Source organism: Oreochromis niloticus, linkage group LG11 (genome assembly GCF_001858045.2).
Source record: "Oreochromis niloticus isolate F11D_XX linkage group LG11, O_niloticus_UMD_NMBU, whole genome shotgun sequence".
NCBI lineage: Eukaryota > Metazoa > Chordata > Actinopteri > Cichliformes > Cichlidae > Oreochromis > Oreochromis niloticus.
The window spans coordinates 25797660-25815765 of record NC_031976.2 but is presented as its reverse complement, the minus strand read 5'-3'; the positions used below and the strand labels follow the sequence as shown (position 1 = coordinate 25815765).

At 40.3% G+C, this 18106-nt stretch overlaps 1 protein-coding gene across 3 annotated transcripts in view; it reads left to right on the top strand.

Annotated features, from left to right (window-relative positions):
- Positions 1–18106, top strand: part of bcam (basal cell adhesion molecule (Lutheran blood group)) — a 48318-nt gene that overhangs the window by 19148 nt on the left and 11064 nt on the right. For all 3 annotated transcript variants that reach the window (XM_005455261.4, XM_005455260.4, XM_005455262.4), the window contains exons 2-9: positions 12303–12427; positions 12614–12821; positions 15391–15458; positions 15542–15638; positions 15743–15925; positions 16473–16597; positions 16729–16867; positions 17402–17517. In XM_005455261.4, coding sequence (XP_005455318.1) covers positions 12303–12427; positions 12614–12821; positions 15391–15458; positions 15542–15638; positions 15743–15925; positions 16473–16597; positions 16729–16867; positions 17402–17517 — 1061 coding nt within the window. The remainder of the gene's footprint in view (positions 1–12302; positions 12428–12613; positions 12822–15390; positions 15459–15541; positions 15639–15742; positions 15926–16472; positions 16598–16728; positions 16868–17401; positions 17518–18106) is intronic.

The following is an 18106-nucleotide window of genomic DNA, read 5'->3' as shown; positions in this document are numbered from 1 at the left end:
ACAGGGGGGCTGGAGCATATCCCAGCTACCATAGGGTGTTAGTCAGACACTGGACAGGTCGCCAATCCAACACTGAGAGACAGACAACAATTCACAGAGAACTCACATTCACGCTTATGGGCAATTTAAAATTACTAATTAATCTAAGGGGTGCCCGGGGAGAACCCAAGCAAACACCTGGAGAACATGCAAACTCCTCCGTTCACACAAAAAACTGAAACGGAAAACCACGAGCAGAACTTCGTTATCCATTTTTTCAGTAAGCAAGTTGGACATTCAGTCTGACAGTTTAAGTCTATGATTTCAAAACCTCTGTTATCCACTGGTGAGGACATTTGGTGTTTAGGCAGTTTCATTGTTCCCAACAACGTGTCTTTTCTTTCATGTGTGAAAAGAAGTGAAAGTGCTGTAACACATTCTTTGCAGCGTTAGCCTGTCTCGTATTGCGTTGCACGTATTGATCACTGGAGCCTCAATTGATGTTAAAATGTATTATCAGAGAGAAGTGTTGTCATCTTCACATTACTGCCAAAACAGCTTTCATTTTAGGAAAGCTCACAAAGAAGAGTGCTACGCGAGCTCTAGCGTCTTGCTGTTATTTACCCACCGTGTTATTTGTTGACTTCAGCTTGTGCAGTGTGTGCATAACCCGTCCACCCAGGAGCAGAGCCTTTGTCAGGCCAACAAAACACCTGGGTACTACAATTCAGAAGGAAATGATAGGTGGAAAAAAAAAGGTGACGGAGGCAGGCAGTGTTTGTGGAAGTCAGTTGTTGAGATGTGAAGGGCAGGCAGGTGTGTTTTTGTAGGTCTGTTTCGCTGTTTGTGAATGTTACAGTATGATACTGTAAATAGGCTACTGTAAATAGACCTTGAGACATTCGTCTCCGCGCTCAGAAGTAATTATATACACATGGGTTTTCAGGACAACCTGTTTTAGTCTTTACTCTGTGTGTGTGTGTGTGTGTGTGTGTGTGTGTGTGTGTGTGTGTGTTAATAGGGTCAACAAGAGAAAGACCCACAAAGAGACATGTTGGCTTTCACCTTTTCCTCACCTTACAGCTTATCTTGTTTCCCCTCTCGACCACAGGTTTCTGGTATCTTTTTTCCTTTTTTTTAAACCTTAGTCAAACTGTAAGCCATTGTATTTTCAAGGACCCACACATATATATAAACACTGTAATGGCAACGTTCAGGTGGGTTTTTTCTTACAGTAAATGGGCATAAGAGCCACTTTATGCAGAGTATTTATCTGCAGAGTATGTTAGGAAATGACTTGCAGAATGAATTGATTAAAGGATTGAGAGAAAGGGGAAACGGGAGAGACAGCAGAAGCAGCAGCACTTTGTCCTAACCCTTTTAGTGAGATTAACTGTAGTCTTAATGTCTCTCCCTTTATTTATACTGAGTCAGCCTCTCCGCCCTCCGTCTCTCCTCTGTCTCACAATGTGGCCTGAGTGCAAAAGGCAGAGGTGCCAGCAAGTTTTCATTTGGGAGAAACAGCTTCTTTATCTGGAGTATGACATGTTGTGTGACATGAGTGTGTTGTTATTCCACTTTGTCTATCCTACATTTATACACAAGAAATGAAGAAACCAGGTTTAGAAGTAACATTTATTATTAGATATGCACTGGCGATATGGACAGAAAATGTGGGGAAAGAGGGATGCTACATGCTGTAAAAGCTTACCTGGCTGGGGGTCTCAGCTACTTTGGGTGGGTGGGTAGATAGGGGGTTGCACCTGCACGTGGTATGCAACCTAACCACTTATCCCCTTCAGGTTGGCCTAGAAAAGCATATTCAATATTTAAAGCTCTACCGTATAACTTAAAGTGCATTTCTTGGCTGCAGACAGAAGTCTCGATGTCTCTGTGTCACAATCGTTAACCTCAGCCATTGCTCCCCCTAGTGCCATTGCTATAGTTCATATGTAGGACGTAGCTTAACTTAACATAATCCAACCATTTTGGTTCTGCTAGCTCCAAACAGTGCGGATCCATGTGTGTTTTGGCTTTAATAAAAAAGGAAGGAGGGTGAATCCTGGGAAGAGTTTTCCTTTAACCTCTTTTATTTATTTTTTTCAATGGAATCTTATGTTAATTGTTGTTGTTCCCTATGAACACTGAAAATGATGGACCACAAGTCCCCTTTAAGAACAAAATGAAGCCTCAGTTTTCACTTAAAGCCTTGATTAGCGAGGAAGCACTGTTCACGAAAATGGAGCAATAAATTGTAAAATACATTTGCAAAATGCCGAATAATGCAGACCTGATAAACCATGAGTAGTTTTAAACAAAGCTTTATTCTAAGAGTATAGTATTAAACTTTTATTCTGCACACAATGTTGTGGCACTTCCTCTTTTATTGTGGCTTTTCTCTGAAATATGTAAATGTGTCACATTTAGATGTGAACTTATCATTTTAGACCACATTGCAACTCGTGGCCAGGTGGTTATATGTGATTGTACAAAAAAATATATAGTTGACCAGTCATAGTTTGTGCAAACAGTTATGTTTTTGCTCTGGATAAAGCTTTGCTCTCTGTTATGGAACTGAGGTAAAGCAGGCATTAGGCAATGAGATTTAATAAAAGATTCTAGTGGTTACATCAGAGGAAATGTGGGATGGAGCTTGACTCTTGCTAGGGACTAAAACTCAGGACACAGGATAAAATCAGCCTGCTGTGAGTCACCCACTTAAATCACTATAAGAGCCGTACATCACTCTGCTTTTGCTGAAATCTGTAAAAGCACATACACAAACAGAACATTTATAATACTCCAGCTTGCCCCTCATGATTGTCAGTCTCTTGTCATTCATCCATCATCTTTCCAGGGCTGCCCCGTCCTTTATGGGATTCTGTGAGCAATTTATAATCTTTACTGCCTCTCTCATCACTGAATGCACCTCATTAGGATAGCCTATTATGGACGCCAGCGACATTACTGACAACATATGCAAGCAGATTGCTTCTGCCAAACACTGCATATCATTTTGGCCCATTAAAGCAAGTCATTTACCTTAATAAATAGGTAGAGGCAGAGTGGAATTGGAAACACACAAGAGAGCTTCTCCTTCCCTCACTTCGTCTTTCTCCCTCTCCTGCACTTCATTTTTAACTCCTCATTTTTCTCCTGCGTCTCCTGCTTTCCCTCTTCCTCGAGACCCTCTAGCTTTCTCAACTTGTTTTCATTCAAACTTTGCACCACACTGCAGTCAAGCTCCTCTTCTCATTTTTTTTCTGCATATCTCACCATTCCTGCCTCCTCTCTCATCCTATTTATACATTTTATTTTTGCCACAGGCTGTGTTTCAAGAAAGGATAGGAATAGCGGGAAAGACTGGGAGACGTGTTTGGGGTGGGGGTAGTGGGTGGGGGACAGGGTATGTTAATTGGAACGCCTGAGGCAGGATGGATGGAAGAGGGAGAAGATGGAAAGGATGTCCAGATTCGGAGGCCCCTGAAACATTAAATATTAACACCTTTTCTCATCTTTGCCCTTTTAGTGACATCCACTGATTGGGTTCTCTCAGAGTCGATCGGGACACACATGCACACCCGCCCTCTCTTGCCTTACCCCTTTCACCAAATTGAGTTCCCACTGAAAATGAAAGGCAGCCAGGAGGAGATATACTGCTGTAATTGGCGACCCTCTCTGTTTTGTGCCCTTTGATTCAAAAAGTAATGAAATCTACTTGATATTTTTATCCAATCTTGCACGTATTGCTTTTTTTCCCCCAATATTAAACCCCTAATGCGAAATCTGTTAGGAGCAAGACACTGGCCATTGTTGTGCTAACTCACTGTTAATGGAGTCAGATATAATGGTACAAGATTGTGTCAGCTAAAAGACATTAGCCTTATAAAAGAATTAGTCTGTATGAGAGATGAGTTCAGTTTTACCCAGCTAACTCTAATGGGGAAGGACACTCAGAGAATCCTTTGGTTTATCAGTGAGGTGATATATCAAACCTACTTTTGCAGAAGCCCTTACACAGCACTTAAACTCACAAGACTCATGTATAATAGCTCTATTTATAATTTCTTTGTAAGATTTACTGGCTTTGTTCTAATTTTTTTCTTATATTTTTTTTACAATTGCCTCTGCAGAAAGAGGCGTAGGACTGCAGTGTCAGCTCGGCATATTCATATTCTGCTCATGCCCTGTCTTTTGTAATTTTTGTATATATATATATATAACATGGCTTGTACCGTCTATCCTTGTCCTGATTTTCTCCTTCTGACTCACAGGCTCATGTCGAAGAGGACAAACACACCAACTCACACACATACAAGCATACTGTTATTGACCACATAGCTCCAAACTCCTGTGTTTGAAAGGGGCTGACTTCTCACCCCGTTGCCGGAGCAGCAAGACTGACAAAGGGGAATCTCCCAGCGCACAAAAGAGAGAGTGAGGGGCCGACCTTGTAGCCCTCTTCACACTGTTTGTATTGAACCCCTAAACTGCCGCAAGTCTTACACGACGCACACACTAGTAAAGCTTTGATTTATCTGTCGTAACTGCACCCACTGTGATGCTACCTTTTTGCCCTCCACTCCAACGCTCTCCTACACACAGGCAGCTTGGAATGTAGAGTAATCAGACTTTGTGATGACTGGACTCTGCATGTTACAGCACTAAGTTGGATGCACCCATGATGCAAACAAGGCTAACTGCTATAAGCCTTGTATTTGGCTCAGCTGCATTACGTCAACATCAAGTCCCCGGGAAGATCAGACCTAAACTAATTTCCATGTTCCCTCCTTACTCTGTCCTCTGTCTCCCTGACTCATTTCAAATGAAGCTCGACCTCTGAATCCACATCAAGTGAAACGTGTTTTAAGTGCTAATCACTTCAGCATCATTGAGAGCATGCCTTGGACTTCAGACGCCAAAGATAAAACAGATTTTAAGCAAGAAGGCTGATGCTGCAGCCCAAGAGAGGAAACAAATTAAGCTAATGCAAGAAAAAAGTTAATAACAGGTCACAGACTTCTTATTTGACATCTAAAATCTGTCTTCCCTTTACAGGCTCTCCTTTGCCTCCCCTCTCATAAAAAAGTGGTAGCAACCTGAATGTGTGTGTGTGTGTGTGTGTGTGTGGGGGGGGGGGGGGGGGGGGGGGGGGGGGGTTGTGTTTTGCTGCAGGGTCCCAGGTGTGAATTGTACTTCTTCTTAGGTGGTACATCAATACAAGCCCAGACAGGAAGACAGCAAGGCATCTTCTTATCCCGCATGTCCGGATGTTAATATGCGCCATCTGAATATCCTGGATCCATCTATCTTCCTTTTAATCAAGACCCACTTGAAAACCCCGTACAGATACAACAATCCATAAAAAACACGAGCACCCAGATGCACCAAGCAATGAAATATGAGCACTAAACATATTATTGTGTTTGACACCAATTAGATCAGATATCATCTTCGAGGTACAATAGACCTCTGCTATCGACCCAGAGTTATGACTGTAGAGGCTTTAAACTGGGTTGTGAACGGTGAGATGAGATTTACAAGACTGAAGCTAAATCTCTGGTTGCTGTAATTGGTACTTTGGAGTGCTGCTGTCTGTGTAACATTGGCTTAAAACAATCCTCAAAGAAGAGTTTTTTTGCCTGGGAATTCTTGTGAAGTTCATTACAGTCAATCCCTGGCTTTTTGTGTTTTCTTTCTTTCTTTTTTTGTTTTTTATTAGGAGCTGTTAAACGCTCCAAGAATTTCTATCAATTCTTTGGTGCATATTCACTAACAGACCATCTATTTTAATTTCGAAGCACAGTTACAAATTGCAGTTGCAAATTAATCAGGCATAAAGGAATTTGTTTAGAACATCAAGTTCTTCTGGGACTCTCATGAATCTTCTGTTAAGACACTTGAAATGCTTTCATTCCCACTTGGGGAAACTTCTTTCTCGTGGTGTGTATCAACACAGTGGCAAACACAAGTAGCACAAAAAGAGCTACTTGCTCTGCATGTACTGCAAAATATCTGTGTTAGTACATCAGAGTATGAGATGTTTTACCAAACTGATTTACATATATTGTGGTGAGAGCAGGGAAAGTAGCAAGACATGTTTACTTTTTATCGTTATAGGATGTAAAGCACTTGGAGAGAAAAAACCCCACCAGCAACATTTATGGCCATATCGCTCATATAATAACTGTCCTTTGACCCCAGTATTGACTCTGACTTCACATTTTTTCTTCACTCTATTGTATTCATTCTTTTCTTCTCCCTCATTAATAAAGTAAACCACAGTGGGAATCTAATTGCCATCAGATTCATATCTGAAAGTCTTTCTCAAAGGTCAACACTTAACGGGAATCCCGCATACATTGCAGCACTCAGTTACATCTAGTATAAATACACTTATTAGTAGCAGTTACCAAGGAGACAGACTGAGAGTCTGTGCTGTGTTTCTGTCTGTTTGACAAAAATGAGTTTCTATTTTTCATCACCTTGGTTGCTAAAAGTTTTACTTCCACAAGTCTTGGGTTGCTTTTTTCTTTTTTTTTTGATTGTCAGACTTCCCCTTTCTCTCCCTGCCATGTGGGTTGAAACCTCACTGCGTTTTTTGTCACTCCTCTTCCCTGCCCTCTCTATGGGGCATTTACGGTTGGTGTGTGGGACGTATGTGTGGGATGTGTGTCTGCTGTGTGTGTTTTGCAGCAGCTGCCATTCCCGTGCTGCACCTGTTCTTCTCTCATCAGTCAGGCGTTGACGACTCCAGGCCATACAAGGACCCGCCCCGACTGTGGCAGCGTGACCCAGCCAGACCCCTAACAGACACACACACTCCAACACTTACCACACGCATATATATTGTGTACCCATGTCACCATAAATGTAAACTCTTTGTATTCACTTTAGCTCTTGTATAGCTGGCCCTCATGGGTAGATTTCTGACATGAATTGAATTCGTCCGCCAAAATGAAACTCACCGAACAAAGTGAATTTCCAGAGCTGGGCCGACTGTTCCGTCGTAGCAGATGAATGTGAGAAGTGAGCGAACATGAAGGGCCCTGTAAACACACGGTTTGAGTACGATCCAGTCTGCAACATTAACAGCCAATATCAGTATCACTGAGCTGATGGAACCCTGCCATGACCCGCTGCCACACACTCTGGCCTGCGAGCTGCTCACACAGTATTTCTGGTGATAGTGTCCATTTCTACTATGTGTTGGCAGCAATTTTTTTTTACCTCTTTTAATACAATTATTTTCCGTCATGTATACAAAGAAGTGCAGTCTTAAGTTGTATTTCTTTGCTTTCATTCCTTATTTCGCTTTGTGATAGAAAATGAGACTCTTGACTGAAGGTTCGGTTGAACATTAATAGTCTCTAAACACACAAAGACCCAACAACACAAGCCACTGTGTAGCCTACAGCTTAGCTAATGAAAAATGCATGTCTCCTTGGTAGCTACAGTACTGTACATTCTATGTACATGAATATAAACAAGAAGAGAATCAGCTGCAGTTTGTCCAAAAAATAGAAGAAAAGCGTAAAGAGATGGAGAAATATTGCTTTCTATTGTAAAAGCAGTGGAAAGTGAAGAATTATGGATGTGGTGTTTTTTTAGTAACCTTGTGCTGTAGGTGACTCTGTTCTTATGACATTGATGGCACTGTCTCCTGCTGCATGCTGTTTGCTTTGCCAACAGTCAAACAGACTAATCCTGTTAGAGGCCAAGGATGTTTTGGACCACACACATTTTCACAAACACACACACACACCTTTTTTTGCCCTGTTCCAACTTTATACTTGATTCCTGATGATCTTCCTGCACACTTTATCATAGTGTTGGCCCCAGAGTTAATGTCTCTGACACATGTTAACTGAAATATAATACTGGCATCATCCATCAGTCCTTACCCAAGTAGGAAGGTAGGCAAGCAAGTGCTATCAGTAACAGCAGGGGTATAGTGTCATCAAATAGTAAGGCTAGTTAGTAAATTTGGTGATTTCCATGGAGATTAGGCTAGTTTTGAGCATATACTGTCTCTTCTTCCACTTTCTTTTTCTCCACTCTCCCTTTCTTCTCCTGTCATTATTTTCTTTCTTCTATTCTTTTTGCTATCATGCACAGAAAAGACACATAGGCAAGATTGTGCATTGGGTATTAAAGAATGCTCTTTGAGAATGAGGGATAAGAAGAGGAGAGTCGAAGAGAGAAAGAGGCTGCTGGTTTGATGTCCAGAATGCGGCAGTAGGTGAAGCAAAAACAACAGAGAAAAAGAGGACAGGAGAAAGAGGATCCAGCTGGTTCTTTTCATAATGAGGGGCACCCGCTTGTGTGTGTGTGTTTTTGTGTGTGTGCCAGTGTGTTTATTAACAAGAGTATAGGCAAGAAGTAGGCAGAAAAACAAGTTGAAGAAAAGGGCAAAGCGAGGCAGACAGAGCGTATAAAAGATGGTTTCACATTAACTTTTCAGTAGATGTGGGACTCTGGATATGCTGCACTCCGCCATGATGCTTTGACTGCAGACTTGAATCTTTTTTTTTTCTACACACAATGTGCTTAACTGTAGCTTTTGGGGCGGTTCAGTTGCTCATACATATCACATGCATTATAGATATACTGTAAGAGTAACTGTGTGTGTGTGTACATGTGAGAGAGTGTGTACAGGTCACAGTCTGACCGTCTTGTTCCCATCTGTCTTTCTATCCGGTCATGCACCCCATCGCACACCACCTCACACACGCACTTTCCTTCTCTTTGGCTAAATCCGATTATCTAGCCCGCATCAGTTAACGAGACCCCCATGCAGCTAGTACTCCCTCAGACAGCCCCCACCGCTCTCTTTCTCTCTCTCACACTCGCTCACACATGACAGCCAACTGCCTGTGCTTCTAAATACACAAACACTCTTGCGCGCGCACAGATGCCGCTCTAGGCTCAGATTGGACAGAGGACTCTCTAATTATGCTTTAATTGCCTGTCTCTGTCTGTCCAGCTGCCTCATGTGTAAAACACAGAGCAGGAGACCTCCCTCTGGACTCAAACATACTGTGAATGACACCAAAGGATGCATTTGAAAGAGAGCATGACTGAGAGTAAAGTGACAAATAGTTGGAGGCAAAGAAAGAGGTTGGCATAGGGAGAGGGGCAGGGTACAGATGAGCTCTTTTAAGCTATAATATTCCTTCTTCTCTTCCAATAGTGCTGACTGGATTTTTTTGTTCTGGGCTTTATGCTAACGCTTTTACACAGGCTGTTTTGACAGATAGTAGCTGACTATTATAGTCGCATAAAATAAACAAACAGGGCTTTTAACAGTTCTGGAAGTAAGACTTCAGTAGTGGTTATTTCATTGTGCCTAGCATATTTATGATAGTGGTATAAAATTGTCCACAGTAATGCTACAATCACATTAAGGAAAACAGCAGTTTGAGACCATGACACAACCAAAATTATTGAAACTGTGGGCAATAAACTTGCAGTTTCTCTGCCTTTAAAATGGTTACATTAGAGGCTGGGACTAAGTCTATAACTGCTAAGATGACAGTTAGTTGTCAGTATAACCAGAATACAACCAAATGGCAAACAGTTGAGTCTCTTGTTGTGAGAAGGCACGTCACACATGAGTTGTGCACGCTGACACAAAGTGACTCAGCTTGTTTGCAGAGTGTTGGCAAGTCCGCATTTATAAATTAGATGGCAGTTACTTGCAGTTAGTCAGTCCAAGCTGGACAACACAGAGAGGCTGGCTTTACACCAGGTCACACCAGATCACAGTTTCCTTATTAATTAAACATTCCATATTATTCCATATCCCACATTATTGTGGGGATACTGGAGTCTGCACCAGAGTGGTGGCTAGGCCAATGAGTATTACCACCCTTTGAGCCATGAGACTAACGTGGATATTAGCCAGCCAAATCGTCCAACCAGCTAAAGACCTGGGCTCTCTGTGGATCTGCCAGAAAGTCACTTGATTTAATGTGGTGTGTTTGAGTGTGTGTTTTTCCCATGCGCCACTCGACGGGACTCTTAAATCCTGAGTGCTGTCTGAAAGTGCTGCACTTCATTTACTCACACATTCTTGTACATTTGCTAGTCTGTCTCGTTGTTTGTGTTGGTGCAGAAACAGTGGATTTCTCTGGGCCACATCCCTCTTACAAGCTCAGAACATGAGACTTGATTTGTAAAACTAATGTTGGTTCATTTGAGAGCTGCTGAGTTGACCAACCAAAATATTTAGTGAGAGAGAGGGATGCTGTATGGGACTGCAGAGGAAAAAAAGGATAAATATACATGAAAACAAGGATGGGGATAAAAATGGATCTAAGGCAAGTGAAAGAGGAAATGAAGAGGAACTGAGTCATCAAAATGTCAGCACTTAACTGACCTTTGACCCATGTGGTGAATCACGGTATTTGACCTCAGTGGAATGTGTCCCACTAACACACATGCAAAACAAAGAGCAAACACTCTGTGTCTGAGTACTTACTCCACGTTCTTTATCTATATGCACTTTCCGTCTTTCCTTGCATCCTTTCCCCTCTCTCCTCACAGTAGACTCCTTACTAGGTGACCATCGCTCAGCTGCTCTCATCTCTCTTCAGACGTTTTGAGCAAACACTCTTTCATCTTCTCCATCTGCATTACTCCATGCTGTTATTAAAACTAGGCTGTCAAACAGCTCTGATCCCCCAGCAGTCCATACTCTGCACTCTTGGTGCTTTCTCACAACAAATGAATTATTCAGCTGTAGATTTTTTGGTCCAGAAATGGATGCAATAATTAATTTATGATATCATAAAAAATATTGGGGTAGGTTGTTCATTAGCCATATGCATTCCTCCAATTTTAATATTAATTTGACTCTAGATCTGCAGCATTAGTACTGTGAGGAAAGAAAATGGGAATGTTTCTTAGCAAGTGTAGCTAAATGGATAAACTCTAGACATTTAGATTTTTGGAATGTCATGCGTATAACTATTCTTGGCAAAATATTTTTTATATGAATCATCAAGTGTTACCCAAGTGACATTGTCATTTGTTTCAATGCATTAAAGCTTCACAATCACAGCAGTCTGCTGGCATGTGTATGACGACCGCTATATGATTTATAATAAAGTATTTGCTGCACTGACTTCATTAGCAGAAATTGTGCTCCTTTCCTTTCCTTTCCTTTCCTTTCCTTTCCTTTCCCTTTCTTTCCTTTCCAGCTTTCCATTAATATCCGTGCTTTTTTCTAGCCTCTCCTCTGAGGAATGTGTTCTAGTTGTCACATTGTTTGTCCATAGCTGGATGTGCAGAGAGTTTAAAGAGCTGTACTATTCCTTATCCCCACAGGAACCAGTCAGGGTCCTTCTGTTCCCAGCTGCATATTCTCGCATAAAAATCTGGGACACTGTGTGTATCCTAATGTCTCTACTGAATGTAGAACACTGACAGTGCCAGTCACGAGGGATTTATAGCTTCCCCCTTGGTCCCTTAACAGCTTTCACTCCTGCTGATACACCTATATGGGAGGACTGATACTTGTAGCTTTCGAGTCTTGCATTTAGCAGCTACTGTAGTCTGGATTTAATGATGTTGAGATATAAACCTAAAGCTTGTCTCTTACACATTGGAAGTGGTTAAGAGATATCAGATAAATAGCTACTTCTTTTAATGTCAGTTTTACATAGAGAATACACTTAAGATAAGAATATTTTGCTGTAGCAGATTGTGTAATTCTTGGTGTCAGTTGTCATCTCTGAAGGGATTCAACTATGTGTAACTCTTTATAATATTGTCTGCAGAGGGGGATCAATGCATGATTGAATTGTGCGTGTCTACATTATGTGTTTCCACTATACAAGCATGTGGTAGTCATAGACTACAGCTTCTTGTTGCTGATGTTTATGTGAGTGCTGATGAGTGCACTAGTGCTGTGTCCCTCATGGACATTACACGTCTGAGCCTGTTTCTTGTAACACAGAATTTGAACAATCAGAAGCCCTGAGGGTTTTAAACAAACACAGAAGCTTTCAATCTAATAACATATAGTGGTTTTGTAGTTGCCTATCTTTGAGATGACTGCTGTGCAGTACTGTAGCAGTCCAAGGGATAAAGAATTACTGTAACTGATATGTATTTGAGGATTACCAGACCTGACCAAGAGGGCAGCAGAAATTACAAGAAATATTTATATGCAAAAAAACTATTTTTTTTTCAATCATACAACAATATTATTGCCGTAATATCACATTGTGTCCTTCCATATTTTCTGTAAAATTCTACTACATGTTGCATTTTGCAGTGATCCTTGTTCTTTTTTCTTTTTTGTGTGTTCTTTTCAGTCGTAAGCAGTGGAAACGTGAATGTGGTTGTGAAACCTAAAGTGGAGGTGTTAAAGGGACAGCCTGCCACACTGCCCTGCACAGTCACCCCATTAACAACTGGCACAGTTGTTGAATGGTACATTGTAAGTAATTTCTAGATATACATTTTCTTCCACAGTTTAACATCTCTAAATAGCAAAAACAAAACAAAAAGAAAAAAAAGTGACGTTAGAGCTATTTTGCACCCAACCTTTAAATGTAAAAATACAATTTTCTTGTTGTTTCATCTGACTTCTATCTTATGTTCTTCCTTGGAACCATCCATTTAGGACTTGGGAACTAGAACACGTATAGCTTTCCGCCAGGGTACGGAGAAAAAGGTTGACCCTGGCACCCCTCTGACAGATCGGATCAATATTGGAGAAGACTTCACTTTGACCATTTCCTCTGTTAAACCCTCTGATGAGCTAAACTTCACCTGTCAAGTCAGTGACCCTGCTGGGTCTCCAGATGGTACCACTTCTCTGAAGGTCTTTTGTAAGTTTGCCAATGCCCTTTAGCCTTTTATTTGACCTCAAGGTTACTCCCCGAAGTTAAGTTTTCAATTAGTTGTTGATTTGTTACTGTCATTGCCACTAATGTTTATGACTTTAATATATGAGATCTGCATTAATGCATACTTTGATTACGAGGTAGCTTACCGTAGTTTTCGGGTCATAAGCCGCTACTTTTTTCCCACACTGTGAACACTGCGGCTTATACTGACATGCGGCTAATGCATATTTTTTTTTCATGCGGCCAAAAACATTTTGCCTGGTAACAGTAGACCAATAAAATTGATAAGTAGTATATATACGGTATATATTTTTACCGGTTCTTAAGAGACGTTGTAATGTCGTTTGTGCACTGTTCCGTAAAAAAAAACATAAGCAACGTAATTTGTGTGTTACTGATACGTACGTATACTTAAAGGTAGCCGTGTTACAGGCGCAGTTCGAGGAAAAAAAGCATTTGCAGTATGTATTTTTGTATGTTACCACAACGTTTATGTTACCATGTTTATGTTACCTTACAGATTAAATTAAACAGTAAAAATCCTCACGTGTAATATTTCTGTGTAAATATCTCATATTACAAGCCGCATACGGCTTAAAATCCGGTGCGGCCTGTACAAAGTACAAAATTGATTTTCTTTCTAAAATTAGAGCATGCGGCTTTTAATCAGGTGCGCTCTGTAGTCCAGGAATTACGGTAATTGTATCTTATGCATTTTGCTGATTTGAATTTGTAAATATTTACATTACACCCATGCTATATATCTTTAGAAAAGTTTTATCATGTAGTATAATTTACCAAAATTGTCCTTGAAGAATATCTTATTTTTTTCACTGCATGTAGTTCTTTGGAGCTTTCTCCAATACTTCAGATTACCATTTCCTTTTGATAAGATCTCCAGAGTTCAATTAACCACAACCTAATCACTCTTGACACTACTGATGAATAGTTCAATCACACGTGTCATTTCTAATATATCTCTCCTTTTTAAGAGTCCAGATTTATCACTAACATGCCACCAGCTAATCATGGTGCAGACTACTCTGTCTTTGCCCCTCCAAAGCACCAACATGAGTAGGATTCACTGGTATCTGGATTAAAGGGAAAAAAAGGGAGAATATGCATTGTGAGAGTGACAGAATAGTCCTTTGTTTAGTGATCGGTCCGCTTGAAGCTTTCAGGTTATCCATTAACATTTATGCACTCAGAGGCACCAAAGTTAAAAAACAATCTCATAAAATAAGCTATTAATTGTGAGAACACCAGTGTTCAACAATACCTCAATAGAGTGATATTTGACAAAAGCCTTTGAGGTGTACTTAAGGCCCACAGTACTAAGAAAACAGGCTGTCTCACAGAATAGCAATTATTCTTTGTTCCCATTTGACCATTTGACTCATTGGGGTTGAGTTATAGTGTGGCTGCCACGGCTTAACTTAATGGGACTGAGTTATGAGGTCTCCAGTGGGTTAAGCTGCAATAGCCTGGGTTCTTTCTCTCAGGAAACTTACAAGCTAAACGTTTTTTATTGGCAGAGACGCTCCCACACAATGAATCAAGTCATCAATGTGGTTCTAAATTATTTTCCGCGCATCTGGCATATGTGAATGACCAGAGTTTAAAAATACTGAGTAATGACTAAGACAGAAAGTAATCTGCTGTTTATTAATATAAGTGGATAACAGTTGTAAGCAGTGATAAGGTGACCTTGACTTAAGTGAATACTCACACCTGTGGTTGCGTGTGTGCACCAGTGTGTGTCAAACATCAACATTTGGTTGATGTTTGGTTGATGTTTGACGCTTACATCAACAAGTCATCAGCAGCAACAAACTGCCTAATTTGTAGTGTGAATGTACTAAAACAAGAACCATTAGCAGCAGCGTTATATTGCAAGAGTAGCGACAGAGCAGGAGTCAAATGTAAGCATAGAAGTAACAGAGATAATCTTTTCACTGGAATTTCAGTAAAAGTATAAAACAATGCCTTCTTACTTTATTTACTTTATTTAACTGAAGTAACTCAGTTACTTGTATGTGACAGTGTGTGTTTGCCTGTAGGGATGCAACAAGTTTGTAGTTCCCTCCTTCAGAGGGAACAGTTTTCTTGGATATTTTGCAAGGGATCATGCTTCACAGGAGTCTGTTAAAGCAGCTCCCTTTTCAGGTACTAAATCGTTACTGGAGGCTACACACAGCTCTTGCTCTTAGACATGCCCAAACTTGCCTCCTCATATATCTCCTGATTATATTATATCATGGAAAATTTTATATCGATATTATCTCAGACAAAATAATGTGGCATAACCTAGTGTATATGTGTGTGTGTTTGTGTGTGATTTGACCCTGCTTCAACCAACACAAAGAAGGTCAAAATGAAATCGTGTGAAGAAGGCTATTTGCTGTGTAATTTAATTACAAAAAGTCAGGAGAGATGGATTACAAACATGGAAGTTGAGCGTTTATGTGCACATACTGTTTGTAAAGTGGTTTTCATTAAGGGAATCATGGTGTTGTAATTGTAACTTGTGTTGTCCTTTTTTCTGTCTCAGCTGAGCCCGAACACCCAAAACTTTCAACATCTCAGGCCATTTCTGTAGGAACTCCTTCTAGCTCAGAGGTCTGTATGCGTTGTTTGCACATTTATCGATTCTGACCAAAAATACATTTTCTCTTATAGTTTTTCCATTGTCGTTTTTTCAGGTCGGCACCTGTGAAACGAAGAATGGGCATCCTCTTCCAAGAATTGTCTGGTTCAGAGATGCCAAACCCCTTCCTGAGGTCAAAGACAAACGAGAGAGTATGTGTTCTTTCAACACCGTTTGCGTTCATTTGTAACCTGATCTGCTGCATTCCTTTAATTTTAGAACTGTTTTACCTTTTTCCTTCCTTCCTGTCCGTCAGAAACATACATGGTTACCAAACAAGTGACGGAGACTTCGGGTCTCATCACTGTAATGAGCAGTCTGTACATGCAGCCCACCAAAGAGGACAAGGATTCTGAGTTTTACTGTACTGTGGAGTACAGCATGCCGGGGAACAAGATCGAAACGAAAGATTCTAACCGCATCAAGATCAACCTAAACTGTGAGTGGAGTGGTGGGCGCAGGCTGTTTGGGAGGGTATCCAGTCAGAGGTCTTTCCCTTCCCTCTTGTAGTTGGAAGGAATTGCATTTGGTGTATGAACTTTGATGACATATTAATTTATTCCAGTTAGCAAGAACATTTTAAATCAGATATTTTAACCACATATAAATTTTTATTAGCTTCACACACAAATTAATTCATACTTCATCTTGTGTAGGAAGGTCTATAGTACATTGTTTCTGCAATTTCTTATTTAATTAAGTCAGATTCTGTATATCTTTATTATGCATCAAAATAGACATAGATCCACCACATGCCCTGTTAGAAAGTCAAAAGATATAAAAATATTCACTTCTGTCCTTAAACCTACATCAAGGTGATGAGAATTATATGATAGAAACCCCATTTAGGAAATAGACTCAGGCACTGGGAAAGCATTTCTTCTGGAATGCATTACTCATTTGTGATTGATGATGTACAGTGTAACAGTGAAATGTAACCACTGAAGGAATTTTCACCTGTTCCATGTCTGTTCTTCTCTGTCTAGATCCTTCTGGCACAATCAAGTTTTCCCTGTTTAACGCTACTGTACCAGTCAAAGAGGGTGATACTGTAACCATGAAATGTGAGACTGATGGGAACCCCCAGCCTCTATTTGAGTTCACTAAAAATGTATGAGATCATTTCATGTACACATTTGATAAAGAAAAGGCAACATTTAGTTGCTAATTTGTTTCTCTACTGCAATCTCTGTCACTCTCTTGCTTGGTTTTTACTCGTAATTCCTGTTTTTTAATATTCAGGGAGCAGATGTCCAAGGTAAAGATGGTCTTCTCATACTGAAATCTGTCAAGCGTTCTGATGCTGCACAGTACAAGTGCACAGCATTAGATTTCGAGATTGACTTTGTCTTGGAAAAGACGATTAACCTCACTGTCGACTGTGAGTAACCCAAATACACATAAAGACACACACATTGCTCAGTTAAAGAGGGTTAACACACAGAAAGAACAATGCACGTCCGGTTTGTGTGGTTCTTCCCATGCAGGAAGCCTTTCTTTTCATCAGTAAATCATAGAATTAAAAAGGTTACCATGGAATAGGCTCTAATGAAGTTTAGTCAGCCGGCTGATATCCAATTCAATTTTTCACACTTCATCTGTTACTTTAATGTTATCCCAAGCACACTGATCTTATCACACACATTAAGCAGTGATAACCTAGAAAGTGTATGGAATAGGCTTAACTTGGGCTCAAAATGGGCTTGACTTCAGAATAAGTGCATTAGCTTTGTACTTTAAAAAATGTAATGCTCTGCCATTTAAAAAGCAATATTACATGGTTGTTTAAATTTCAAGATGCTGTTTAATTTGAATTGGCACTTATTTAATGCCTCAGAATGTATAGAAGGTCTACAGTTTTCAGTCGACTCCCCCCCACCTTGTCTTTAACTGCTTTCTGTTTTCTCTCTGTCAGACATTGACCCAGTAAATGTGACACCAGCTGAATCTAAAGTTGTCATGCTTGGAGACAAAGCAACATGGCAGTGTAAGACCAAGGCTTCTCGTGTTCATACAGTTCAGTGGAAAAAGGTGTGTGTCATCATTTTCTACATTTTTCTTTCTTTTTTGTTTTAAAAATGTGCCATATCCCCCCTCCCCCTCACCCCCCTTTTTAAAAGAATTTTGATATTTGTGTGCATTCTTTCAGTTTTTCACATACAATCAGAAACACCAACCAGCCTGGCACTATGATTGATTGTTTAGCTGGCTTGAAGCTTGATACAGGTACAGAGTCAACATTAGGACAAAAAAAATCAATCAATCAATAAAATCCTCATATTTCCAATAAGTTCTTTCTAGGCATTCTCAGTTTTTTAAATGAAAACTTTCCAGTCTCATACAGTAACAACTTTCACCAAGTGAACAAGAATTCATTCCTTATTTTGGCTCCATGCATTCACCGACCACTGTATTAGGTACACCTGTTCAACCGCTTGTTAACGCAAGTGTCCAATCAGCCAGTCGCACTCCTGTAAATTAGTGCATGTAGACAGGTAGACATGGTTAAGACTACCTTCTGAAGTTTAAACTGAGCATCAGGACATATTAGAAGGTGGTTCAAGTGTTTCAGAAACTGGTGATATACTTATTTTCTCACAAAAATATCCAGTCAGCGGCA